Source organism: Setaria viridis, chromosome 5, assembly GCF_005286985.2.
Source record: "Setaria viridis chromosome 5, Setaria_viridis_v4.0, whole genome shotgun sequence".
NCBI lineage: Eukaryota > Viridiplantae > Streptophyta > Magnoliopsida > Poales > Poaceae > Setaria > Setaria viridis.
The window spans coordinates 33166500-33192933 of record NC_048267.2 but is presented as its reverse complement, the minus strand read 5'-3'; the positions used below and the strand labels follow the sequence as shown (position 1 = coordinate 33192933).

The following is a 26434-nucleotide window of genomic DNA, read 5'->3' as shown; positions in this document are numbered from 1 at the left end:
CACATTCGGCAGTTTCTTGTGACCCTCGTTAATTCGCGTCTCGTTGTGTCCCGCTGATTGCCTCGTGCTAATGGTGAAAGTTATGGCCTGGCCTGGTCTGAAATTAGTTGGGTCTGCCTGGGAAATTAGTGCCTGGGTAGGTAGAAAATAGAAGCTCTGGTTCCCGTTCTAATCAAATGACAAGGACGGTTATAGCCGTATTTGCTTTGATATACTCTTTCACCAAATCCGTGCTTTTTCGCGAACGATTCAGGCGGTCTGCCGTGCTCCACAACCGTATTACCCTTGTTTCAGTGTAGAACATACCAGTCCACACTCCACAGACCAGAAGCTTAGAACTGGCTTTGGCAGGCAAGTGGCAGAATGTTCAGTGGCGCACTTGGTTAATTAGATGAGTGGACTTTTTTTGGACTTGACATGGTTAATTTTTTTGGACTTTTTTTGCAATCACCACACCACGCGCATTCGAGATTTCCGGGATGCATTAGTAATTTCCATCTGTTAGCTAGCCTCCTTGTGCCCGTCTCCGTAGTGTGCGTGCCCCTCTGCTCCTAATCATGCTGCTCGCCTCGAGCTAATGGCGAAAGTTGGACCTGACCTTGTCTGAAATTCCTTGAGTTCGCCTGGAAAATTAGTTCCTGGGTAGGTATAGAACTGGAAATTCTAGTTCCTGTTTTCATCAGTCGACAAGGGGTCTGTTCGCTTCAGCTTATAAGCCGGCTGAAAAGCCGAAACGGCTGATTTGTTGTGAGAGGAAAATACTGTTTGGTGGCTGATAAGCCAGCTGAATAAGCTGAAGCGAACAGGCCGAAGGATGGTTTGCAGCCTTTCTTTCGCCTGCTTTTGCACCAAATCCGTGCTTTTCTCATGAACGAGATTCATCAGGCGGCCCGGTGGCCTGCCGTGCTCCACAGCATTTCGTAGATCAGAGGACAGTACGTTCCCTGTTTTTGCAGCGTGGAACAAGTGCAGGATACTAAACGCAGCCCCCCAGACCGGGTTTGCATCGCCGAATGGAGAAGTTCGTTAGCATTTGGTAGCTCTAGCAGCCAGACGACCTTTTTTTTGGGTGGGTGGGGGGTGTCTTGCACGTCCAGAACAGGGCAACGCTAATCACAGCGCGCGTGCGAGAAGGTGCTGCCGGCGCTCGATCCCCGACGAGCCACTCCCGTCCCGCGATTTTCTTTTTTGAAAAGTTTAAAATCCTGCACCTTTCCATTTTCAGAATATCATAACTTATACATATAACTTCGATGCATAACTTTATAATATAACTTCTTATGAGATAATTTTTAGCACTACAATAGCGTGCAGAACTTATGCGTATAACTTCTATGTACTTCGAATTTTGTTTCTTATAAAGTTATAACCTGTCCACACAACTTATATGCGTAACTTTTTTCCTAACAATTTAGGTGATAATTCCATAATACAATTTTAATGATATACACAAGTTATACACGTGACATTTGTCACAATTTTTGAGATAACGTTGTTTAAAAATTATACACATAATTTACAGTACAAATTGTAGAAAAAATAATTGAAAAAAAAGAAAAAAAACGTGCGGGGTCGCGCAGCCCCACTGTTCCGCGTGGGCCAGCTGCACATGGGCGCGGGGAGTATCGCGCGCCACGAAGCCGGTCGGCGCGCGCTTGTAGAATTAGCTTTGCGCGCGGGATGGTTTTGCTCCTCAAGGATCTTTGCTGGAGCCAACAGCAAACTGGTCGTGAGAGCAGAGACCGTCAGATAAATTACTATGCTTTGGATCTTTGGTAGTTTCGTCCATCCAAAGACGTGTTTCCGGGGCTTCGAGTCGGTAGTGAAAGCATGCTTGCTTTTTTTCCTTTTGTGAAAAGGTGAAAGTACGATTTCTATTCGCTTTGATTTCAGTGTTTCACAAAACAGAGCGGCCCTGACGTTTAGTACTACTGCAGTTTATGTAGTTGCTGACTACGTAGGAATATTAGACGCAAACCTTTCCTATATACCCCTCCCTTCCGGTGTTCCATCCAACCCTGCGAAGCAGGATGAACCAAACTTCTTTTCTGAAAGAGCAATCCAGTAGCAAGGGGGAGATTGTCTCGCATTCCTGGACACAACAGGCACATAAATCGTTATCCTGCAACTGATGACGTTTTTATGAACAGATTTCCATAAGAAACCTAATCAATTTACTAGCCTTAGCTGTATTACATCATTACCTGCACGTGTAGGACAGTCCATTTGTCGGAGCGATAGCAAACTGGTCATCACTCGTCAGAGCAAAGACTGTCGTACAAATAGTGTAATTGCTATGGTCCATCCAAAGTATGCTTCCGGGCAGGGTTAGACTTGGTCCGCGCGTATGTAAGTCAACTGAAATCCTACCCAGGGCAGTGACGCATTCTAGACCAAACAAGCCGCGCGATGACGTAATAGTAGTACTAGGATGGCAGGCGCGCTAGGCCGCGCCCGTATACTAAGAGTCCATGCATGCTCGTCTAATTGAACATCTCTGAGCAATATAAACACCATAGTAAGAGAGCAGTAGACATCACGGTCAATGGACAACTTCAATTTGCATTGAACATAAACGTGGTAGTTCTTTCGCTCATATGTAACAGGTGCGGTTATAGGTTTGTCAAACTTAAATATGGGGAAAAATACTGGTATCGATCATTTGAAGCAAAAAAAAAAAGAAAAGAAATTTTACGGCTTCCGGTCAGCAACCACTGACAGCATCCATTTGAAGCCAAGCTATAGGCACAATATTTCACGAACTGTACGAACTATCAGGTCATGATATTCGAAAAAAGACATGGTAGTTAAGAAGAACATCTGCTGGTATTTTGGTGCTCAAAGAAGAAAAATAAATTACATGCTCATCTGAAGCCAAGTAGCTGAAGCAGCACTGAAGAAGCAGTCAATTAAATTGGGGGAAATGACCAAGGAAAGGAAAGTACAAAGACGAAATATTGCATCAGGCCTTCTATTTCAGGATTGGGAACAATTCATCTGATAATATGACTATATGAGGCAACCAAACATTGAAACATGTAAAGTCCAGAATCAAAGATAAAGTTGTTGAGATGAATTGAGGAAGTGCACGTAAGAACTAAAGAAATGAAGAAAGTGCAGAGATGGCGGAGCTTACACAGATATGGAGCTTACAGCCTTACACTGCCATCACCTCTGCCGAGGACGCGGCAAGCCAGATCAGGAATTCAGGATCCGATGGCGAAGCCTTTTCTGGAGGTGTGCCCCGTCCAGGAACCAGAGGAGAGCGGCGATGGCAGCGAGAGAGGAGAAACCCACGAAGGCTGCTCCGATGTGGTCCGTCGACGCTGCTGCGTTCCCCGTTGGCGACGAGTCCGCCATCTCCGCCATAGTCGCGGCTGCTTTGGCGTGCTACCTCAGTGTGTGAGCTCCTGCCGCCGGTCTGCCTTTTGTGCGGCCACGAAGGGGATGTGGACGGACGGGATTGAGCCGGAGCGTCGGGGACGGCACTGGAGCCGAGGGTGCGGCAGCGACGGCGGAAGAGGCGAGGCGAACCAGACGGAGTCAATTTCGTCCGCGGGCAAGGAAGGCGCGTACGCCTGCTACGTGAGCCTCCCGTACCTGCGTTTTCCTCAGGGTCGGTCCCGCAGAAGACGTGGCTGCCTGTAACAGGCAGAGACGCGGGGGAGCTCCCGGAGGCGTGCAAATCTTACAGGGATGTATCTCTACTTTATGCACTATGCAGCCGAGATCGCAGATCAAACGGCTTGACACAAACCAGCAAGACGCCAAGTCGACGTTGCTTCAGTCTCCAAGCGTTTCGACGTCTCCACCGGTGGCCCACCGCCAACCAATTAAACAACCTTCTCAAAAAATAAAACCAGGTCAACTCCACTCATCTAACCACGCGACCTAGTATAAACGGCTGCGCGCTTAAGGAAGCAAACTGACTAGATCATCAGCTAAACAAGCACAGCCAAAGCGTCCGAGTCGTCGGCTCCGCGCCATGGCTCACCTACCACGTTTCCTCCCCGTCATCCTCTTCCCCTTCCTCTCCCTCGTCGCCCATTGCCCCGCCTCCCATGGCACCCCTCTTCCGCCCACCTACGACGTTTCCATGTGCGTGGACTCGCCGATCTGGTGCGGCGGCGTCGAAATCCACTACCCGTTCTACCTCGCCAACGCGACCGCCTACCACTACGGCGCACCCTTCTCTTGCGGGTACACCGACCTGAAGATAGCCTGCAAGGACGACGGGGAAACGCAGACCCCCGTCATCCACCTCGGCCGAGCCGACTACACGGTCCAGAACATCTTCTACAACAACAACAGCTTCCTGCTGGCCGACGCCGACGTGCTTCGCGGCGGCGATTGCCCCAGGGTCCGCCACAACGTCAGCTTCGACGAGGCGTGGCTGCAGTTGCGCAACACCAGCTCGCACGACAATCTCACCTTCTTCTTCGGCTGCTTCTCCAAGCAGCCAGGCGGCGGCGATCCTCGGCCGCTCGGTTTCGACACGGATAAGTACCGGATCAACTGCACGGGGTCGGGGAACGCACCTGGTGGTGGAGCCTCGTTCGTGTTCGCCGACGAAGAGCTCGACAACGCCCAAGAGTATGAGTTGGCCGCGCACTGCGGGGAGATCGTCACCGTGCCGGTACGAAGCGAGGTTCTCGATCTCATGGCGAGTGATCAGTCCATGTTGGCGAGGGGTGGATACGGCGGCTTGCTAAGGCAGGGGTTCGAGCTCGCTTGGACCCGGAGCACCAAGGATCAATGCCACCGGTGCGAGAACTCCGGCGGGCGGTGCGCCTACGGCTACGCCAAGGCTTTCCTCGGTTGCTTGTGCAGCGGGAAGGTCGGTGACCCGTACTGCAAAAACAGTAGTGCCAGCACAGTACAACCGCCAAGTAAGTCCTCCAGGCTCCAGGACTCATCCTTCGATTTTACCCCTCGTTTCTGCGATCACCAGACGCGTTCCAGTAGCTTGTCGCGTTTGGTGCTTTCTTGGCTTCTTGTCCCCGCTGCGGCTGCTTCTCTGTTTAGCCCCGCGAGTTTTTTTTTTTTGATAAATGGTCCGCGAGTAGTTATAGTTTGGCTGAAAAATACCGCGTGGGTATGTAGAAAAGATAGGAATTCCAATTCGCATTTCCTCATTCGGTATCCCGTTTTGTTCTTTTTCACGAACGAGATTCATCAGGCGGCCCGGCGTACTCCACAGCGTTTCGTAGAGCATAGAACCAAACTGTCCTTCCTTTCAGTCTGAACTCCGAAACAAGAGTCAGGTTACTACCTACTGCTCACTGAATTCATGCCGAAAGTGTGAAACACAGCCTACACACCTGGTTTAATTTGCATCGCTGAATTGAGAAGTTAGCTAGCATTGGCTATGGTAGGCAAATGACCAGAAGCGTTTTCCTTACACGTTTAGAACACGTATGATACTTGAGTTGCTGCAGGCTCTTCGTTGGAGCGACAGCACACTGGCCGTGAGAGCAGAGACCGCCATGCGAGTACCCAAACGCTACGTTTGGTCCAAATTCAAGACGTGTTGCTGAGGTCGGAGAAAAGCCTAGTTTTGCGTTCACTGAGATAGTTCGACTACGGTGGTTCCCAAAACAGAGCCGACTGGGTCCCCTGCCGTTTATTAGTACCGCAAACTTTCTAACTGCTGACCACTCCGGACCATTGAACGCAAATCTTCTAGTGAGAATACTTACATGAATATCGATCCAGAACCAAGACCAAGGACGCGACCTTTCTTTCTTCCAAGGGTGTTAGCCAATGGAAAACGCGCGAGTGTGCACGGAACAGCGACGGGAGCGGGAGGTGCCAACACCTGACTTCGCCAAGGCAGAGTAATTGCCTAATTGGCATCTTGCGAGACCCAGCTGGTCACAGTCAGCCACGGCTCTTTGCCCCACTTTGCCGCCATGTCCCTCTCGTCGGCAACCCGGCCGCCGATCGACCTTGAAACTCATCAGGCCCTCGCGACCTTATAAACGGAGGCCGGCCGCCACCAAACCAGAGGGGGCAATAAAGTAGCCTGACCTGTTTAGGTTTAGCCATGGCTCTCTTGCTACGGCACCGGCTGCTGCTGCCGCCGCTGCTTCTCCTTGCCATCTTGGTTGCCGCTTCCCATGGCGCGCCTTCCAGCGGGGGCGATAGCTACGACACCTCCATGTGCGTGCGGCAACCTTACAACTGCGGCAACGTCAACATCAGCTACCCGTTCTATAGCAAGATGGAAACTCTCCTGGGAAACGACAGCTCGTACTGCGGCTACCCTGGCATGGAGATTCAGTGCGAGGAAGGCCGAGCCTTCCTGGAACTCGACAGTGGCAAGTACACCGTCTCGCGCATCGACTACGAGCCCCCCGGAGTCTGGCTTGCTGATCCTGATGTCCTCAACGAGGGGAGCTGCCCCAGAGCCAATCACAACGTGACGCTCCGGAACGGCTCATGGCTGGACTATCCTAACGACACCGTCGATTACCTCGTCTTCTTTATCAATTGCAACTTCCTCAACGTCACCGACATCGCTCGGCCACCGTCAAACACGGACTCCACCTGCAAATTCGATGACGAGCCGGCGTATGGGATGTCTTTTGTGTTTCGGAAGGAAGACGTGCCGCACCAGGACACGAATTGGTGGCAGGTGTGCGGCAAAGTTATCGAAGTGCCTGTGCTCAAATCCGGTCTCCCTACCGATCCACAAAATGATCCTAGATGGAGGAACGGTGGGTACGGCAGCAGTCTTCGTGAAGGATTCCAGTTGGCATGGCACCAAGAGCACAAGGCCCCCTCGTGTGACCAGTGCGAGCGATCCAAGGGGCAGTGCGGCTACAACAAGACGGGGGGATACGTAGCATGCTTGTGCTCCGGCGGGCGAGTCGGCGCTCCCAATTGCACCACCGCCAATTCTTCCGGTAAGCCTCACTCCAAGCTTTTCCAATTTACAGCGGGGATTATCGGTGATTCTTGTACGTCGCGTGCGCTATTAGAACTCAAACCATCACCGAAGGCCTTTTTCTCTCGCTCTGCCGCTGTCGCCGCTTGTTCCAGGGTAGAGACGAGCGGACCAACAGCAGGGGCAACCCCCGAACCCCCCCCGCCACAACCCGTCACCGAAGAGACATGTAGCAATCCCAGGATTAGCGGCGGCTTTGCTTTAATTCATTGTACCGGCTCTCTTTCCCACCTCTACATCGTTGCCCTTTTTTAGATCTCTCTCAAGAGATTGTTCATTTTTTCTCGAGCTAGCATGTTTTCTTTTTTCTATGTGTGATAGGGTTAGTTTGGTAGGGCTCCAGGAGCGGAGTCGAAGGAGCCACTTTTTTTCTCTCCAGCTTCTCCATATAAAATAGCTCCGACTCCTCTAGTGCTTCAGGAGTGGAGTCATTTTTAACTAAACTATTTGATAGGGATTCAGCTAGAACCGCATGAGAAGCTGGAGCTGGAGTCCTGCCAAACCGACCGTAGTATAGCCCCGAAACTTGTTTAGCCTGGGCGACGTGCTGAGTGCTGACGTGTGAGCGCACCAGTTTGACCGAGTCGGATGTCACATTTTCTTCTGGGCCTGGACTACCCGATATGGCCGATAGTTGGGCCTTTCTTCTTTTTTTCATGTCCCATCGGCCCGAACCGTTCTATGCTCCCCCGCACCCCCCGGTCGCGTGTTGCAAACTTGGGTTTAAGTTCAAGGCCTCAACATTTCTAACTGACATAAGCATGTACTTATACATAAAAATTTTACAGACACAACTCAATACGAACAATCCTTGTTCCAATCTGGACGCTGTTCCTTGCTGTGAAACAACGGAGCCACATCGCATACTGTGACTGATTCTTTCCTGGCGCTTTTCATGCCCCTGCTGGCTGCTAGGCCTTACTAGCATACTGTTATTTTCTAACCCACGCATGTGAACCGTTCCTTAAGAAAACCAGGCCTTCTAGACTTCCTGGAAAGGATCAGATCTCAAGCGCGTCTTTCCTTTGACGCCAATTCAAAAATGTGACTAGGCCGGGCTCTCGAGTCGCCACGGGACAAGGACATGGGGGATGTCCGGTCGGGTAGCGAGCGCGACTCTGGCCGAGTAGCGCGGTAGGCTGGCAACGTCGCGACTCGCGAGTCCGCTAGCTGCAGGCCCCGCACCAGCCATCGTGTGCCCGTATGCCCATGTCCTTGCCCCTCGTCAGCGTCAGCCACCCAACCTTTCACCGGTACTGCACGGCTAGCTGCACTTGCCATTGCCAAAGCGAGGTTCAAAACATTGCTAGCATAGAAACGGAGCCGCCCGACCGTCCGCCAACCAAACCGCGCGCCAGAAGTCCTGGAGAGCTGAACCAGGAGGAAAAAAAAAAAGTTGCCCGCTTGCCAGTTGCCATGCCTCCCCTGAGCCACCGTGACCGAAGCCTCCTGCTGCTCCTCCTTCTCTTCCTCGCCGTCGGCTGCAGCGGCGATGACACCTACGCCACATCCGCGTGCCGGTGGCGGCCGTACCTCTGCGGCGGCGTGAACATCAGCTACCCGTTCTACCTTACCAGCGACACCAAGGCGGTCCCGGACCACGACGGCGAGTCGTACTGCGGCTACCCGGGCCTGGCCGTCACCTGCGACGGCGGCAACAGGGCCGTCCTGAAGCTCGGCGGGTATAACTACACGGTCTCGCGCATCCACTACGCGAACCTGATCGTCTCGCTCGCCGACGCCGACGCCGCGGCCGCGGGCAACGGCTGCCCCATTGTGGACCACAACGTGACCTTCCCGGCGGGCGCCCGGCTGTTCCTCCCCATCTCCGCCATCGACTACCTCTTCTTCTTCATCAACTGCTCCTTCGGGCACCCGGACGCCCCTGCTCCTACCAAGCCCAAACCGCCGAAGCCGCCGACCATCAAGCCCATCACCTGCGGAGACTTCGACGAACCGGACTCCATGACGTTCGTGCTCCCGAGCCGTGAGGTGCCTCCCGCCGACTGGTCCGGGGCATGCAAGAGCGTCTTCGGAGCACCCGTGCTCAGAGACGCCGTCCCCCGCGACGCGCAGGACCCCAAGTGGAGGAGCGACGGGTACTCCAAGGCCCTCCGCTCGGGGTTCCAGCTGGGCTGGGAACGGAGCTCCGGGGAGTGCAGCCGGTGCGAGCAGTCCGGTGGCAAGTGCGGGTTCAGCGGCGCCGGCGAGTTCCTGGGCTGCCTCTGCGCCGACGGCCGCATGGGCGACGGCGGCTGCAGTAAGACACTTGCTGACTCTTCTTCACTCGGTACGTAACTTAGGCCACCCATGCTTTCGTCGTCCGAAACGCCACAGAAACGAGCCATTATCCTTCGATTGCATTCAATCAGTAGACGTTAACCACCACACTTGGTTTGCTTGCATGACATGTCGCCGCCTCGCCGGTAAGCCATTGGCTTCCTTGCAGACGCGACAACTCTTTCTTTCTGGACGGAGAAACCACTGGGGCGTTGGAAGAAATATCAGGGTGTGAAACGAACCGGAGCTTAAAGCGCGTCAGTCCAATTAGGTCCGGGCTCTCTGCTCACTAACCCGTCCTGCTAGTTCGACAGAGACGTGTCGTAGAACATTGAAGGCACCAAGCGCTTGTTTCTCAGTGGTTGTCTTGTCGCCGGCGGGGCTAGAGCTGTTGGGAAGAGTCTGGCTCCAAGATTTTGTCCAGGGCCCTCGGGTTCGGCCTCGTCGGTGTCAGCACGATCACGCGGAGAGGAAAAGTAATGGCGTTACAGATACGCACCTCCGTTTCGCCGAGATTTGCTCCGTCTCGTCGCACGGCCATGGACCGGTTCAGAGTTCGCAAGATCTTGGTTGATCCGTCTCTCCTGCTTTCAGTACCCCCATCTGTCTCGGTCCGGTGCCTACTGCTTACCTGCTTTCTGCAGCACCAAGTTGTGCGACTAATAACACTTAGCACTAAACCTCAGTGTTCAGTAGAGACACTTGTTGTACGTGATTGCTCTTGCTCAAAAGGACAGTCTTTCGCACGGTCATTTGATTTTTTTTTTGCCACCCTAATAATGTAGTACAGTAGTTGTTGTCGTGATTACTCCCCTCGCTGATACATGGATCCATTAGAGTGACTGACAGTAGCCTACTTAAAAAGAAAAAAAAACAACTCCTTTGCAAGACCCATTGCCACATTACAGTTGCACAACAGACTAACAGTAGCATCCTTTTTCATGGAGAAACGTTCGTAGCTTGTAGACTGTTTGCTGATTGTGCCTTTCGATGATTATGGCCGAAAACCTATCTGACACTACGGCCCAAACGACCGCTTCCCGGCAAGAGCTAACTGAAGAATTAATGGCCACGCGCTTGATGAGTAATCTAGGCCCACCTGTCGATGTTGGAGCACAGCAGAAGTTGATGCGCACTAGCTAAAGTCTTGTTAATTTCTTCAGAGGTGGACGTCTCATCACGCTTTCCAATAACTGAAAACCTTGCCTGTATGGCTGTATCGCTGGTGTTCACATTAGTTGGGCCCGGTGAGGCCTGAGACAGCAACAACACTAAATGCTGTATTGGTTACTGTCTTACTGAATCGATCGACTGTGGAATCATTAAAATTTGGTCCATTAAAGTTTGGGTTAAAATTTCTACATCCAAGGCTTAAATATTACTGTGTTCTTCATACAAGTTTGAATGGTAACATTTACTGCTCAAATTTCCTTGTTCAAGATAGACTTTGAGAGATTCTTTCTTAGGTAAGCTGAGGCTTTTCAGACAGCTCTAACCTTTGATTTGGAAGGCCTTTCAACTGCTCTGACGTCATATTGACATGTTCACTTTTCATTTGTCAGAAAGCTTAATCATATTTCAGGTGTCTGTCTTGCAAAGATATTTGTTGCCTGCCTTTATTAGTATTCAGTTTTCCTTTTTGATGCCGACCTCCTACCTATAGTTCTGTCCTGACCTATATATATTGCAAGGTACTTTGTGATTATGACCTAGATATACAAAGACCAAGCTATTGACAAAAGGCCAAACGACTACTTGCCTTACAACTTTTTCCTATGTTCTAGTATTTTTCCATGCTACATGATGCACCATATCTTCATAAAGAGGAGCAAGTTGTGTCAACAAAATAAAAAGAGAGGACTAAAACTCTAAAAGGAAGATCTTGCACCATGTTCCACTGTTACTAAAAGGTGCAGACTATTTAAAATGTAGGGAGTTGCCCTACCTGGTCAAAAGTAAATTGAACTTGGTTTACATTTTGGCCAAAGTTACCATGCTTTGGATACCTTGCTCTATCTACAAAAGAGATTTGTGTGTGGAAGTTTCAACAGAAGAAGGAAACAACAACCAGAAAGTTACTTTTGCTGCTTCTAACTTCTTGCTATCACAGCATATAATATTCAAATGGACTTTATACAAATGAAAGTTCATGCATGCCTTCAGAGGCCAGAGTAAAGATTATTCCTTCTTCTAAAAGAATATGGCACCATTTAGGTAAATTCTAACAAATATACCTGATTAATAGACTCAAAAAAACCACCTAAATTTCTCCATTTGCTTTTTTTGTAATTCTTTAGTGGAGTTTGCCTTACCATCTCGAGTAGAATGTGATAGTTTTGTGCTTTACGTTTCTGTTTGATGTAAATCAGCTTAATTTTGCTCAGATCTGACTTTTTTTTTTCTGTTCCTCTGCATGCAGGATCAAAAAAGACTCCTCTCAAAGTTATTGCAGGTAAGCGCTATGCTGCCTTTTTCGACAATTTTGCTCGAAAGGATCCACTGTCGTTTGCATAAACAAATCCCGTTTGTTTACATAAACTTTTCTGCAATTCTTTTTAATATCTGCCAGCCTACTGCTAAACGTTCCTGACCGCAGAAAACATAATACAGTTTACACAAATATATATTCATGGGCTCTTTCAGAAACTAATATATCAAAGCACTATGCTGGTTTCTGCCTTTCTGGGGCATATAACCGATGACCATTAGTTCATAATTCATGAAGAAATAACAAAAATGATCGCTTATAGTAGTACTGTACTGTGCATTCTAGTTCTAGGCTTCTAGCTGCAAGAATTTCTCACACGATTAATCAGGACCGAATTCACATCCTTCTGGAATTATGCAACATTTATAGACTTGCAAGCTTACTGTGACTGGAGGTCTGGAGTAATAGCTAGCGCAATTTTCAGGTGCCTCGGCTGCTGCTGCTGGTCTTGCCGTGCTTGGTGCTGGCGCGTTTCTGTTCATTATGCGCAAGAGGAGGAAGAACAACGTGATCAACTCATCCTCGAAGCTCCTCAAGTACAGCGGCTCTGGCGGGACCCCGCGTTCCCGGGTCGGCGACATGGAGTCCGGCAGCATCGACGACCCGGCAACGCACCTCTTCACCTACGAGGAGCTCGAGGAGGCCACCAATTCCTTCGACGAGAACAGAGAACTCGGTGATGGCGGCTTCGGCACCGTCTACAAAGGTAGAAATGCCTTCGGATTTGCATTTTGCAGTGCCAATTGGTATGGTATTCATCATATGTCGAACCACCTGACGTTCTGATGCACTTACACCTCTGTGCTCAGGGTACCTCAAGGATGGGCGCGTGGTGGCGGTGAAGCGTCTGTACAACAGCTACCGGCGCTTGGAGCAGTTCCATAACGAGGCGGCCATCCTGTCCGGCCTGCGCCACCCGAACCTGGTCATGTTCTACGGCTGCACGTCCAGCCAGAGCCGGGAGCTCCTCCTGGTGTACGAGTTCGTCGCCAACGGCACGGTCGCCGACCACCTGCACGGGCCGCGCGCCCCCGAGCGCGCCCTCTCGTGGCCGCTCCGCCTCAACGTCGCCATCGAGTCCGCCGCGGCGCTCGCCTACCTCCACGCCATCGAGCCGCCCGTCGTGCACCGCGACGTCAAGACCACCAACATCCTCCTCGACGCAGACTTCCACGTCAAGGTCGCCGACTTCGGCCTCTCCCGCCTCTTCCCCCTCGACGTCACGCACGTCTCCACCGCGCCCCAGGGCACGCCAGGGTATGCCGCAGTTTCATCGTTTTTTGCCCAAAAGTTCCTCTTGATGATTTCAACACGTAACGTTTTTTTTTTGTGTGTGTTCTTGCACGCATGGCAGGTACGTGGATCCAGAGTACCACCAGTGCTACCAGCTGACGGACAAGAGCGACGTGTACAGCTTCGGGGTGGTCCTGGTGGAGCTCATCTCGTCGAAGCCCGCCGTGGACATCACCCGGCACCGCAACGAGATCAACCTGGCCGGCATGGCCATCAGCAAGATCCAGAAGTGCCAGCTCGAGCAGCTCGTGGACCTCGACCTGGGCTACGAGTCCGACCCGGCGACGAAGAAGATGATGACGATGGTGGCGGAGCTGGCCTTCCGCTGCCTGCAGCAGAACGGCGAGATGCGCCCGCCGATGAAGGAGGTGCTGGAGGTGCTCAGGAGCATCCAGGGCGAGTGCCCGATGGAGAAGGACGGAGACAAACACAAGGACGGGCCCTTCTCGCCCACCACGGTCCACGCTCCTTGGGACAGCAGGGCCACGACGCCCAACACCAGCAGGGATTAGATTAGTAGTGCTTGAGGGCTGCTGATACCCATCGAGATTTATTTGTGTTTGTTACCGCTGCTGCATAGAGATGTGCTTGTTGTGCGAGGCATGCCAGATTGCCTGTCCTTTGGCTTTCAGGGTTCGTAGCTCCTGGTGATGTAAATATTTTGTTTTGTTGGTACCGTCAGAACAGAGGGAATATGTACATATACATAAGAGTGGTGGATGGCACTTAGTATATATGAGTACTAAACATGTCACAAGTGACTAGACTGACCTTTTCTTTCTTTCTTTCTTTTTTTCTCCAAACAGGTTGCCATGACATGTACTGCACTACCGAATAATCCAACCGTTGCTCCAGACAGGTTGCCATGACATGTACTGCACTACCGAATAATCCATACAAGATGCAGATTGGGGCACAGGAGAAAGCTCACATGGATCACCATCCACGATGCATGTGAACCTTATACTGGTGCACCCAGAACAGACTATCGTGCTCGTGATTCCGTTAAGGCTTTAGACTTTGCACAGAGTGGGGGCAAATGTTTGTATTGGTCCCTCGTGATTACAGACAACAATGGTACACTTTTACATGATGGAAACCCTAATCGTGCTGCAAAACAGGCTGACGGTGTCGGTGTAAGTGTTAAATTAACTGAGGAACTACCGGTTTCGAGTAGTAGTTCTCTGACGGATACGATAGTAGCTTCCTGGTTCTCTTTCCTTATTTAACAGCTATTTTCTCTCCACCGAAGGAACAGCTGAAGCTATTCCTCGCGATATCATGTAATACAGTTGCTTGATTCCCTTGCTATAATATTCAGGTACTGCTCCACAATTTGTGCCGAAGATCACATCATACATCACCAGACCAAGCATCTTCTCCTTCTGAACTTGTCGATATCGTCTGAGCTCATCCGTGGTTTCTCAGGAACATCCACTGTTTTAGATTTCCCGACTCGGCTATCCAGGCTCTTCCGCGAGATCTGTGAGCATTTTGCAGCCTCCTTGGGTTTTTCCGAGCATGCAGCCTCTGTTGCTTTACTGGTAGTGTCATTGTCATCCTTTGCTGTTATCTCTTTCGGGTCAGGTTTTGGCGATTTTTTGTTAAGGCTTGACACAAACTTCTTCAAGTGCCTAATGTAATCAGGATACAGCTCGAGATTGCAGTGGCCACCGCCACTTAACCACAGCGGTGAATATTTTACTTTGCAATGCTCCCATAGCTGTTTTCCATGGGAGCAGTCGACAACATCATCTGACGTACCCTGGTATGAGAACGATCAGGTTATGACAATCAGAGCAACAACATTCTTCGGAAGCAACTATGATACTAGATAACAAACATGAATCGTGAATGTTTCAAGATGCCAGTTCTTAGGCCTCTAACTTTGACATATATGACTGTTCATTTTTAAATTTTCCATACTTGGCTTGCTGATGGGTGCATATTACTCATGAAACTTCTACATTGGACACCCTGCTACAGATGAGGAATCACCTATTTTTGTGCTCAATCTACTGGTAAATCATATCCAAAGTTAATTCCACCAAGGATCAAATGTAAGAACTGGTCACTAGTGAAAATGAGGGAAAGAAGGAAATAGTAATACTCACATGAATAACAAGCACTGGGCAATTTACCAAGCCAATTTTATCAATGTTCTATAGAAAGGATAAAAAAGATATCAGTTACTAAGCAACCAAATAACCATATAGTTTTATGGAAATAAAAGAACCAAATATACCTTGTAAATGTCAAACCAAAATGTCCGTTTGACTGGATATAGTACTCTTAGTCCAGATAAAATGGGACTGTGCAAAACCACAGCTCGCAAGTTTGGCAATCGTGAAGCAAGATCAATGGTTGGACCACTTCCAACAGACTGACCATATAAGATTATATCCTCATCCGCGACACCATATTTTTCCTTGAGGCAGTTGTATGCTGCTTCAATGTCTGCATATGTATTACACTCAGTGGGCTGTTCAATGGAAGAATAAACTGTATATTAAGATATGGTTAGGGAGAAATTGGATATGCTAGGTAAGTTATTGATGAAGCAACCAACATAAGAAAAACAGAAGATACCTTCCCTGTAGATCTCCCATAACCAGAGTAATCATACCTGCAGTAACATAGAGTCTGTTAAACACCACTTTCAGGAAAAAAATAGCTGCTCATAAATTCAGCTGCTCTTGTGGGTACTGAAGTAACTTTGACCACAAATTATGCACCAGTTTAGAGAAGCCCCTATAGCAATGGAAAGCTGTTGAACATTGTTCCAAACAATGCATAAGACAGAAAACAGGCACTTAAAATGCAGTGATTCAGTTGCCAAGCTAATCATACTTCCTTGGGATGCAAGAGTAAACAATCCTGGATGCTTTGCAGGATTGTGAAGCTTTTGGTGCAGATGCTGATTATGCTGTTTAGCAAGAGTTACAATAACAAAAACATGATTTAGTCTCAGTTTAACATAAATCTTATGGAATAATCATAGTCATTGAAGGAAATTGTCTTTCAGGAATTCCAATCTCCTCGTCCTACTAGAGGCTGACACATGAGAGAGAAACAGCCCTTGGAATCCAAAATATGATGCACATCTCCATGCATAATGCAATACACCAGACAGACCCACTAATCATGCCTCGGAGTGCAAGTCGCCATCTCATCAGCATCCAAAAAGTTCATGGTGTAAAATCCAAGATACATCCACAAAATACATTATCTTGCTTCTCTGGCACACATACAAAGTCGGTACAGTCCCTTTCTTAGAGGGGATAGCTTGGCATTATTACACCTGAACACAAGTTACATATTTCTCTGTTTTTTCGTTTTATCTGAAACGGATCTCTCTATTATGAACTGTTAAATACCCACCAATTACTCTTGGACTCAGTACTCCCAAGTCCCTACCTATTTCTTTCCCTGGAACAGAATCCGCAAGTGTATGATTCTGTTGGTCAAAACCTCAAAAGCAATGCACTAAATGCAAGTGTCTCCTTAACATCAAAACTTAAATCAAGTGAATTTGGGGGGAGAACAGCATGGCTGCATGGGTTTATTTGCCACAGTTGGACAAATTGTATTGGTAAACTGGTATTGCTAGAGGGAAGGTAGTTGTTTGCTACTATAAATACAGCTTGACTTCTACCGCACTTAACCAAAATGGTTGAGTATGTGATCCAATCTTATTTCCCATCAATCATTCAATTTCATGCCAAATTGGCTGTTGCTGCTATAGCGTCCCAAAATCAAAGTAAATCGCATCGCTTGTCCCAATTGAAGCAAGCGGCCAGGAGATGAAAAGCACACCACATCTAACAATAAATGCACCCAGAAATCGACGCCTCCTGCGAGTACGCGCCTTTCCCAAAACCCTCCCGCAAGTTTCCCCCAACGGAAAACCTCTCCAGCCGCACCCAAATCCAGCAAAATTGGCAATCGCGCGGCCTGAAGTGAGCGTGGGGCGGAGCGTTTACCCGAAGAGATTGACACGGAGGCGCTTGCTGAGCTCGACGAAGAGCCCGTACATCTGGCCGAGGTCGGCGGCGTTGCCGTGGGAGTAGAGCATCGTGGCGGAGGCCCGCGCGTGGCGCACGTACACCCCCACGATCTCGTTCCCGCGGCGCGTGCGGAGGCGCACCACCTCCGTGCCGTCCTCCTCCTCGGCGGAGGCGGCCGAGGAGGGGTCCCCGCCGCCGGCGCCGGCGCCGTCCCGCCTCCGGCGGCGCCCTGGGGCGTGGGAGATCTCCGGGATGGCGAGGCGGCCGGTGGCGGCGTCGGCGACGACGACGGTGTAGGACGGCGGTGTGGGCGGGAAGAAGGCGAAGCGCGCGGCGATGGTGGACGTCACGCCGCCCATGTCTCTCCCCCCGGCGAGTCAAGGGGAGCGGTTGGTCCTGGTCAGCTGCAGCGCCGCCGCCTCGTGGCGCGCGGAGGCATGCGACGCGATGCGAGCAGGGTTTGGATCGGAGGGTTCGGTGGTGGTCTGCGAGCGGGGAGAGAGAGAGAGAGAGAGAGAGAGGAGGAGGAGGTGGGAGCTCACTTCTGCCTGCGAGCTCCTTTTTTTTCCCTCTCCTGTTTTTAATTCGGACGTTGCTTTGCTTTTGGTTGCGGCTGGATCGCCGATTTACCGAGAAGGAGCGAAGCGGTTGGCCTCACCCGGACAGGAATGTCGCGGATCGGATGAGGCGGGCGGTCGCCATGGCCGATGCTGCGGCGGTTGTTGTTGCCTCGTTGGACTGGGTGGCGATGGTACTTTGCCGAACTAGTTGAACTGTACTATGGTTGGTAGGTTGGTGCGTGACTTTTATCAGGTTTTAAATGTCCTTCAGGTAGCGGTACTAGGAAGTTTGTTAGAAAATTTTGACTTGGTGTTCACGTGCTCATTAAAGTAAAATTTCGTACTCACCAAATCATTTTATTTCACTCATTTTACCTATACTTATTTACTCTCTATGAATATATACATGACAGCAAAGTTTTTGGCGGGTTAAAAAATTTAACTATGCTTATGGTAAGATCCACCGTGACTTAATTTTTTTAGTACTATAGTGATGATAGGATATGCTTTTTTTAAAAGGAGTTATGCCGGAAATGTAAGGTTAGAAGAGAAGTAACCAATTAGCGCGAATGACTTGGAGTCATTGTTGTGTTGATGTAAAAAAAAGAGTGTAAAATAAAAATGGAAAAAAAATCAAAAACTACTTTTGAATCCATCATGAAATGAGAAAATATATGTGGTTCTCCACATGTCTTCTTTTTTCAGGAAAAAAAAGGTAAATGGATATGATGAGAAGTGATCTTACAATAATTAACTTTAAGAAAGAAGAGGCATGAGGTATGGTTGCTTTCCTTTTGTGGATAAGAGGTGGCAAAAAGCAATGGTCGTTCACTGCTAGTTTTGAAAAATTTTATGGCCCCTCTATTAGGTTCCCTTCTCCTACCACTTGTATACTTGTATTCGGGTTTAGTTGTTGATGTTAATTTGTCTTGTTCACAAAATCAAACCTCTTTATGATGTGTATTGTGGACCATGCATTATGCTGTCTATGTACTCATTTGTTTGTCTTACACTTAGATGAGGAGATGTCATACAAAAGCAAAAGTTATACACAACAAGAAACGATGACCAATTTATTCTACACCTCTCCTTGCTAATAAAAAGTGGATTTCAAGCAGCAGATGATAGAATAATGGCCATACTTAAACTTATACTCAATATATCCATGGTTATACGATGTTTAAAGTTTCATTTTGTTTCAAGTGTATATTAGGTTTAAAAGTCTGAAATGAGCTAATCACATCATTACCTACCTATAGTAAGCACCGTGACACAAAATCTAACTCAATATGTTATGACATTTGAATCCAAATCTGCTCCGCCAAGTTCAACCAATTTGGAAGTTGTTTTTTAGTTTTGGCCATAGCATGAATCCATTTGTTCTTTATTTACAAGAAGAAATTAAAGCTTGTATCAGGCATGTTAGGCTCCTTAGTAAGCACAAAAGTGATGTATGGAATTAATTGGAATAGTGTGGTTGCTTCAACTGTTTATTGATGCTATCTTTAGAGGCTATAAAATGCCATATATCAAAAATAAATGGAGAGAGGAACCTTCACGCCATATTTGGTTCCGTATCACGGTAAAAACGAATCTACTTAGCCAATCCTACCGATGAATTCATGAATTTAAGCTTTGATGGTTAGAGGCGTTGCCTCGTGGAAGTGCCTCCCGATTCCTCCACGGTAGAACTGTACAGATTTCTAGGTGGCCACAGACGCGCCCCCACGAGAGCGAGCGGCGCAGAGGATGCACGAATCCAAGTGTCCGCGTTACACCGGCCTAGCCGCCGAGGTGCGGATAGGTATTTGGCAGTAGCAGGAGTGTCCTCCCATCGGCGGGAGGGCTCAGGGCTCCTCCGCCCTCGCGAGCTCAGCTCCGATCACTGGAGAGCAACAGGAGATTTGGCGCCATCAATCATGCCCGTGATGGGCAGCAGTACAGGAGACCAGGCCAGGGGATAAACTCGCCCGTTTGACCGGCGAGCTTGTCCGGGAGGGACGCAAACTAAGAGGTGTTTGTATTCGATACTATGTGATAAATTTTAGCAGTGTTATATCAGATATTCGGATTCTAATTAGAAGAATTTAGCATAAGCTAATTATAAAACTAATTGCAGAATTCCTATACTAAATCTAATTAATTCATCATTAGCAAATGGTTACTTTAGCACCACATTGTCAAATCATGAACTAATTAGGCTTAATAGATCCGTCTCGCGAATTAGACTCCATCTGTGCAATTAGTCTTGTAATTAGCTTATATTTAATACTCTAATTAGTATCAAATATCCGATGTGATAGATGCTAAACTTTAACTTGGGTATCCAAAAACACCCCTAAAGCAAGCTGCCAAGCACAGCGCCGGCCGCCGGAATCGATGGATCTACCACCACTACCAGGCCGAGCCCCACATAGAAGCTGATAGCCCCTTCACATGTCTCGTGTCATCTTGCAATCACCGACGATGTATCAGGAGTGGGTTCTCCCGCTGTTCTTACGTGCTTGGTGCTTCCAGCCGTGGTTGCCTCTCCGAAGACGGCGGCCCGGCATGTAGCAGCTAGTAGGTGGGACTAGGGAGGCTTTTTGCGAACATCATCACGGTGCGTGCGGAAATCTTCTGGTCTATACGCGTGGCGTTCTGGTCCGTTTTGTGTGCGGTTTGAAATGTCAAATACTCAAATGAGCGATGGAAGACTTTGACCTCGTGGACGTGGAAGCATTCTTGGTGAAAACGTGAAGTGTCGCGCTACTCCTTACTCGTACGCTTCTGTTTCATGCAGGAGGATGTCACTGTTTTAGACTTCAGAAATAGGACTAATAAAAAGCTAAAAAAAAGGTTTAATAAAAGCAAAAAAGAAAAACAGTTCTATCAATAGAAACTCTTCACGGGCCTGGTCGCACCAGTTTTCTCGGCCTTGGGCCACGGGCTCGACCCAACAGCAGGCCACTAAGCTAAGCCCAATCCACCTGTTCTCGGGTCTCGGCCATGGAGGCCGCAAGCAAGCAGGAGGCGGCGGGGAGAAGCGGAGGCGGCGCAGGAGATGGCGACGGAGACGACGAGGCGAAGAGGAAGGAGGAGGCGCTTGCATCCAGCAGGCTCCTCGACCCGGGATTCAAGCCCTCCAAGCTATCCCAGGACCGGCTCGACAAGTTTAAGGTGCCCTTCTTGTACTGGATTTCTCCAAACGTTCGGTGTTGATCTTTTGATTTTCTTGATCCGCACACGGGGGTGCTTGTTCTAGAAATTCATTTATGTAGAGTTCGTGCGTGTCAGTAGGAAGCCTAATTTGAGGTAGTCTATACAGGATGAGCTTATTAGGGCGGGGCAGAACTGGTCTTGCTTATTAATTTTCGACGTTTTTTTTTTCCTAGAATACGCAGGAGAGCTGCGCATCATTCCATTCTAATACAACGCGGGCCTAGACCGGGCACACGCACACGGTAGATAGTTCAAGTAAGGTTGCCGGTCGATAGTATGTTTGTGTTGCCATTGTTGACTAGGAGTAATTCACTAAACTCTACTTCAGTGAATCCTGAGTTTTGGACCGTACCCCATAGGCATGAAGTTGCCACCTGATTGTTTGAGAGTTGTCAGTATATGCCAGTTGGGAAATATGTCCAGTTGGGCCTGTTTGGGTAGAAGGGGGGGGGGGGATTAAATCTAATCATCTAATCCTTACGATTCGGTACAAATTTGAACTGAATAAAAAACCTCTACTACCCAAACAGAACTTTTGTAATCTTTGGAAAACCAGTCAATCCTAAAGAGTTAAGACTGCTTCTTCTTCTTCTTTGTGTCAACCAAATTCTTGATCCAAAAGAGCAAAAGTTTGAGCTGGCAGATTTTTTTAACTTCCAACTACTTTGAAGAGTTCGGATAGAACAACATAGGAAAGCAATGATTAAACAAAGGGATAATTCTTTTTATTTAATTCAAGGTTTCTATGCAGAATAACAGCTTGTGCCAGCTATATGTAAAAGCACATTGAATCTATCGAATTGAAGAAGACACTGAACTGAGAAAATGCAACAATAGCACTCCTAGCCTTCTTTGTTTTCCTAGCCTCCTAGAAGTATTGATTTGAAACCCTATCACATACTAGACTCTGGGTTGGTACATAGACAAATATCTTCCCATCCTTATCTTATCAGGGCTAGAGACCTAGAGTGGGTGTGAAATGGGATGAAGTTTTCCATGGTTTACTTCTTGTCTTCTATTATCTGTCAAATCAAACCGAAGTCTTCAGCCCATTGATTTCAGTTCAGTTTAGAGAGAAATCTCACATCCTTAAGTTGAATTTGTGAATCTCTAGAACCTCAGCCCTGAACAAAATGGCAAATCTTCAGAGATATGATATGTGTTTTACTGTGGCACTATGGTTCTCCTTCATAATATCCATTCTTGATATAGTTCATCATTTTCTTCTGAATTACCAGGTCAATTACTTAATTTGTCATGTGATGCAGGAATTACACAAGAAACGGTTACAGATAACTGAAAAGCCAAAGTATAAAAGAAAACCGAAAGGTACCTGTCTCTCATGCATGTTCTCTTGTTTAAGCACGCAACTCACTAATCAGACGTTCTAATTCTTTAGGAACCACTGGGAGAAGTACCAAAGTAACCAACGATTATAAATTCATCGACAAGGATGAATCTGCTGTTAGTTCTCCAAGAGATGTATACCATACTTCGTCAGTTACAGTAATCCAAGAGGTATGCCTGTTGCCTGGTTATATGAACTGCTGGGCACTAATTTTGACCTACATTCTGTAAACAATGATTTGCTAGAATCTTTCAACAACAATAAATGAGCAGCCAAACAAGCTTGGATACAGTAATGGAAATCTTTTTACTTTAGAATCTTATTTTATCAGTCCCAGTAATCTTCAGATTGATCTTAGGTATTGAAAGTTGTTCCAAGTAAGGCAACAAACTGCTTTATTGGAATTGTTGTGGTGAAACACAAACTGTTTCCATACTATTTTTGACAGGTATCTCACACTGATAGTTACTGCTTTAATGGCAATCGAACAATGAACTAAAATCTTCTGTTAATCTATTTTTGCCCAATGCTCTTTTAATGTCAGATACACAGATATTTGTCAACTTGATATGAGAAAATGTTAACAAATCCTTTATTAACTTTGATATGCCATTGAGCAGACTTGGTTGCCATTAGGTGGTTAACAGAGTCAACTTTGCATCCTCTATGATACTCCATATTTAATTACTACAGTTTAGATATCGTTAGGAGCCCTCATCTTACTTTAATTATACCCCACAGTTGTGACTTCATGCAATAACCGTGATGGTTTTACCACCATATATGTACAGGATCCTGCACAACCCCTGTCAAGGGACAAAAGGAAGCTACATTGGGGGTATGTTTTCATTATTGTATCATACTGTGTAATAACTTCTATTTTTTTGCACCCTTATGTTATTCTTAACTTGTTTAGTATTCAGTCTTAACTCCATCGCTTCACCTTTCATTATTCAAAAGATTTTTTTAAATTGCACAACTCCTTGTGGTAATGGAAACCTTTCTTATTTTTCAAAAACTTTAGTTAGCTGCTCCACCTTTCATTGTTCAGAAAGGAAACACCGCCCGACTTCTCAATTTTGCTATGTGGGAAAAGTAGTACACAAAGGCTTCACGCTGCAATTTGGTAATAGATAGTCTTTGTTGCTAACCTTAAGCTTTCTATCAACTTTGTCTGATGAGCACAAGGTCTCTTCACCCCTAAGAAGTCAGACGCAATTTGAACCACGAGTAAAAGCAGAATTACCTTAGTTCTGATCGAATGTGTTGTGATAGCGGTCTAGCATGATATTATTGTGACCACATTTCAGAACTGCTGATGTGATGGTTTGTTTATCGCTTTCACTTCTTGTGAGAAGCATCGATGGTCTTTGGCCGTTGCCTCACCTGTCCAATCTATTTCAGGCTTGATATTAAAGAACGATGGGAAAGGAAGGCAAACATGTAAATATCTGAAGATCTAACAGCAAGAGCATGTCCATGCTGCATTTGAGTGAAAGCAGAATGACAAAAGGAAATGGCAGACGATTTCCACGGATCATCAGGTTGTTGGTCAGGTTCACGTTTCTGTCAGCAGGCAGAACACTGGAGCTGGAGGTCTGGAGCAAAAACAAAGATGTCAGAACTGAGCAGCAAGTTAGTATCAGATTTTCTTGGTTTTGCCTAATGTTTTCTCCAGAAGCTTTAGCTAGACTTTGCTCTGTTTCACTGTCTGATTTAAGCTTTCGAGTGCCAGGATAGTGTTTATCGCGTTTACTTCCTGTGTGACAGTTTGTTTATCGCTTCCACTTCCTGTGAAAAGCATTGATGGTACAACAGAGGCCCACGTATATTTGAACGGTTCAAGATCCCTGCAACCTTTTGCAAGGCCGAGCAGGCTAGCGTTGCTTTGGGCCTTTTCCCCTTGCAACTACTACTATGTTTATCACAAATGCTGTCGTCGAGAAGTATGATATGATAGTGTAAAAGAATATTTCCCATATACTTCTTGCAACTTGCTGCTGCGGCTTATCTGTAAAAATTGAAGCAGGTGAAGGCAAAACGTGGTAATAGATTATCGATGGTCGGCATCCAGAGATCGCCGCCAGATTTTGGCCCATTTCTAAACCCTCGAGCACCTGTCTGGTGCGGTCCATTCGGGAGGGCTATACTCCATCTTAGGGATGTTGGCTATATTTGTATCTTAGGGATGCTTTCAGTTCGTACTATGGTCGGCATGGTGTGGTGGTGTCCGTTTAGGAGCTTTGTGATGGCTATTGGCTATATAAATATATCTTAGGGATGTTGGCTTTGTATATATCTATATCTTATCTTAGGGATGCTTTCCGTTCGTACTACGATCCCTGGTCAACGCGAATATATACATGTGGTACTTGAACTTGCAGCCATATGCAAACTTGTCATCGAACATGTGGCGTCATCGAGTTCTATAAAATTTGTAAGCCGTTCCAGATTATATTTGTAAGCCGTTCCCCTATATGTTGTTTTGACTTTTCTATGGTTGTGTTTGGTTGCCTGGCTAAGTCCCTGACCAGGTTAGTCTAATGCAGCTTGTGATTGTTTGGTTGCCTGTCTAGAGTACATAGCCAGGCCAGCGCAATGCAAAAAAGCACCTAAGCCAGGCTACACTAGTACGCCCGAATCGGGCGTACTAGCTGAGCCAGGCTAGATCTTAACCAGGCTAAATCTAAGCCATGTAACCAAACACACTCTATATGTATAAATATTATTATGCATCTAAACATAGGGTATATCTAAGTGCTTAACAAAATCTATAAATCTAAAAAAGTTAAAATGATCTATAATTTGGAACGGAGGGAACGAAGGGAGTATTAAACAGGGCACGTAAAGTAACGGAGCAGACGTGTCGTGGGCGAGCGGAGAGGTGCACGGGACGAGCAGGACCGAACCGATGGATGGCGTGAAGTCAAGAGCGGTCATCAGGATCTGCGGGCTCGCCAACGATGATAACATTTCCAATTTAATTTTCAGCAGTAAAATTATGTGGCAAATTAAGTGAACATTGGCATCTGCTACACAACAGCAAAACGTCGGAGAGAACAAAGTTGAAACGGGTCGGACTTTGTAGCTGCCTAGCTGGAGAGAGGGAAGTGGTAAAGAAAGGGGGGGACATTGGCATGCCCAATTCAACGCTGAGATCGATCCAGCACCGGGTGGTGGTCACGTGCGCTATATCTAACATGCACAGCTGTAGCATCTGTTTCTGTTGTCCAATCTCATGATGGACCGAGATACTGAATCTCTCTCTGTTCTACTTTTCCCGTCCCAATTACAATTCACTGTAGCTTTTCTAATTTAATAAATTTTGATTGAGTAGAAAAGTCTGCCATGTTCCTATGATCGTTCATGTTTGGATTGAATGCTAACCCGCCTGGTGCTAATGCATATCTAGACAAAAGTTAAAACGAATAGATGGCCTTCCTGTGTTGTGTTGTCTGCTGTCTCTCTCATGGCGGCTGTATACGTATACCTAGCCTAGTCTGACTGAAAGCGTGAGCTACGTAAGGCATCAGAAGAGGGAACTGAAGCGAGTTTGGCACGTACGTCGCCACGTACACGGCGGAGCGCAGGCCATGCATGTTTGGCGGTGAGCGCGTAGCCGCGTACGTGGCCGGCTACGAGCCTACGCGACGTCTGCAGCGCAGGCCAGCCGCGGAGCGGCGCAGGCCAAAAGGAGATGCGTGACCACACCACGCCACGAGAGACAGGCAGATGAGACGACGTCGCCCGCAGCGCAGGCCATCAAAGAGATCGATGACCACGATGACAGCCAGAGACAGCGCCCCGCGTGGTGTGATCAGATCAGTTGCCGCCCTCATCTCCTACGGTCTGCGTGCGCGCCTCATGGTCTTTGATGAGACCACTGGTAACGCTTTCTGGAATGGCTGGATGGGCGTACAGCTTCAGCGGCGAGTCGGTGACCGACGACGGCCGGCCGGCTTCGAGCAATGCAATGACTCCATGGGAATTGAAGGAACCCGACGACGTCGTACGCATCCCGGTATCCGTGTGACCGACCGGAGCGAATTGATTGATTCGGCTACATTGCCTTACGTACGGAGATCAAGTGAATTAGCACCCGTTTTCATGTGATGTGGAGTCCACCTCAACCCGTGACTGCCAAATTCAATGGGCAGCCCTGTGAGAAGAGAACTGGTCACCATTTCGATTATTGTCCTCTTCACAGCTCGTGTGATCGAGTAGCGTAGTAGCTACTGTGGCGATCGCTTCGTGTATCCACTTGTTACCGTATATCACTAGCGATAGGGGGGAAAAAAAGGTAAAACA

The 26434-nt window shown here is 47.8% G+C and overlaps 3 protein-coding genes across 10 annotated transcripts in view; 2 read left to right on the top strand and 1 right to left on the bottom strand.

The window, feature by feature from the left end:
* Positions 1-13767, top strand: part of LOC117857131 (LEAF RUST 10 DISEASE-RESISTANCE LOCUS RECEPTOR-LIKE PROTEIN KINASE-like 1.2) — a 32442-nt gene extending 18675 nt beyond the window's left edge. For 2 of the 7 annotated variants that reach the window (XM_072293664.1, XM_034739631.2), the window contains exons 2-5: positions 11649-11681; positions 12142-12423; positions 12527-12974; positions 13072-13767. In XM_072293664.1, the coding sequence (XP_072149765.1) occupies positions 11649-11681; positions 12142-12423; positions 12527-12974; positions 13072-13522 (1214 nt within the window). In that variant the 3' untranslated portion in view covers positions 13523-13767. The other 5 variants (XM_072293663.1, XM_034739632.2, XM_034739633.2 and 2 more) reach the window with 5 other exon arrangements.
* A 243-nt stretch (positions 13768-14010) lies between these two features.
* On the bottom strand, positions 14011-17615 carry LOC117857132 (uncharacterized). 2 transcript variants are annotated; one of them, XM_034739634.2, is made up of 5 exons: positions 16994-17609; positions 15600-15636; positions 15256-15492; positions 15125-15172; positions 14011-14775 (listed from the first exon to the last, which is right to left on the bottom strand). In XM_034739634.2, the coding sequence occupies exons 1-5, from the start codon at positions 17374-17376 to the stop codon at positions 14371-14373; spliced, it is 1110 nt and encodes a 369-aa protein (XP_034595525.1). In that variant the 5' UTR covers positions 17377-17609; the 3' UTR covers positions 14011-14370. The 2 variants fall into 2 exon arrangements, with proteins under 2 accessions (XP_034595525.1, XP_072149767.1); XM_072293666.1 differs by lacking the exon at positions 15125-15172 and having other exon boundaries at positions 16994-17615.
* Positions 17616-20503: 2888 nt separating this feature from the next.
* On the top strand, positions 20504-23971 carry LOC117854583 (uncharacterized). Its single transcript, XM_034736807.2, has 5 exons — positions 20504-20736; positions 22047-22107; positions 22178-22296; positions 22918-22964; positions 23531-23971. Exons 1-5 carry the CDS (start codon positions 20566-20568, stop codon positions 23571-23573), a joined length of 441 nt encoding a protein of 146 aa, XP_034592698.1. The 5' UTR covers positions 20504-20565; the 3' UTR covers positions 23574-23971.
* Positions 23972-26434: the final 2463 nt, after the last annotated feature.

What these genes read in the sequence shown, in the direction of transcription:
- LOC117857132 (XM_034739634.2), bottom strand. Translation starts at nt 17,376, where the DNA reads ATGGGCGGCGTGACGTCCACCATCGCCGCGCGCTTCGCCTTCTTCCCG. An exon ending in ATGGGAGATCTACAGGGAAG is followed by an intron (nt 15,493 to 15,599) that starts GTATCTTCTGTT and finishes TCCATTGAACAG; the next exon opens with CCCACTGAGTGTAATACATA. An exon ending in GCCCAGTGCTTGTTATTCAT is followed by an intron (nt 14,776 to 15,124) that starts GTGAGTATTACT and finishes TTCTCATACCAG; the next exon opens with GGTACGTCAGATGATGTTGT.
- LOC117854583 (XM_034736807.2), top strand. Translation starts at nt 20,566, where the DNA reads ATGGAGGCCGCAAGCAAGCAGGAGGCGGCGGGGAGAAGCGGAGGCGGC. An exon ending in CAGTTACAGTAATCCAAGAG is followed by an intron (nt 22,297 to 22,917) that starts GTATGCCTGTTG and finishes ATATATGTACAG; the next exon opens with GATCCTGCACAACCCCTGTC. An exon ending in AAAAGGAAGCTACATTGGGG is followed by an intron (nt 22,965 to 23,530) that starts GTATGTTTTCAT and finishes AATCTATTTCAG; the next exon opens with GCTTGATATTAAAGAACGAT.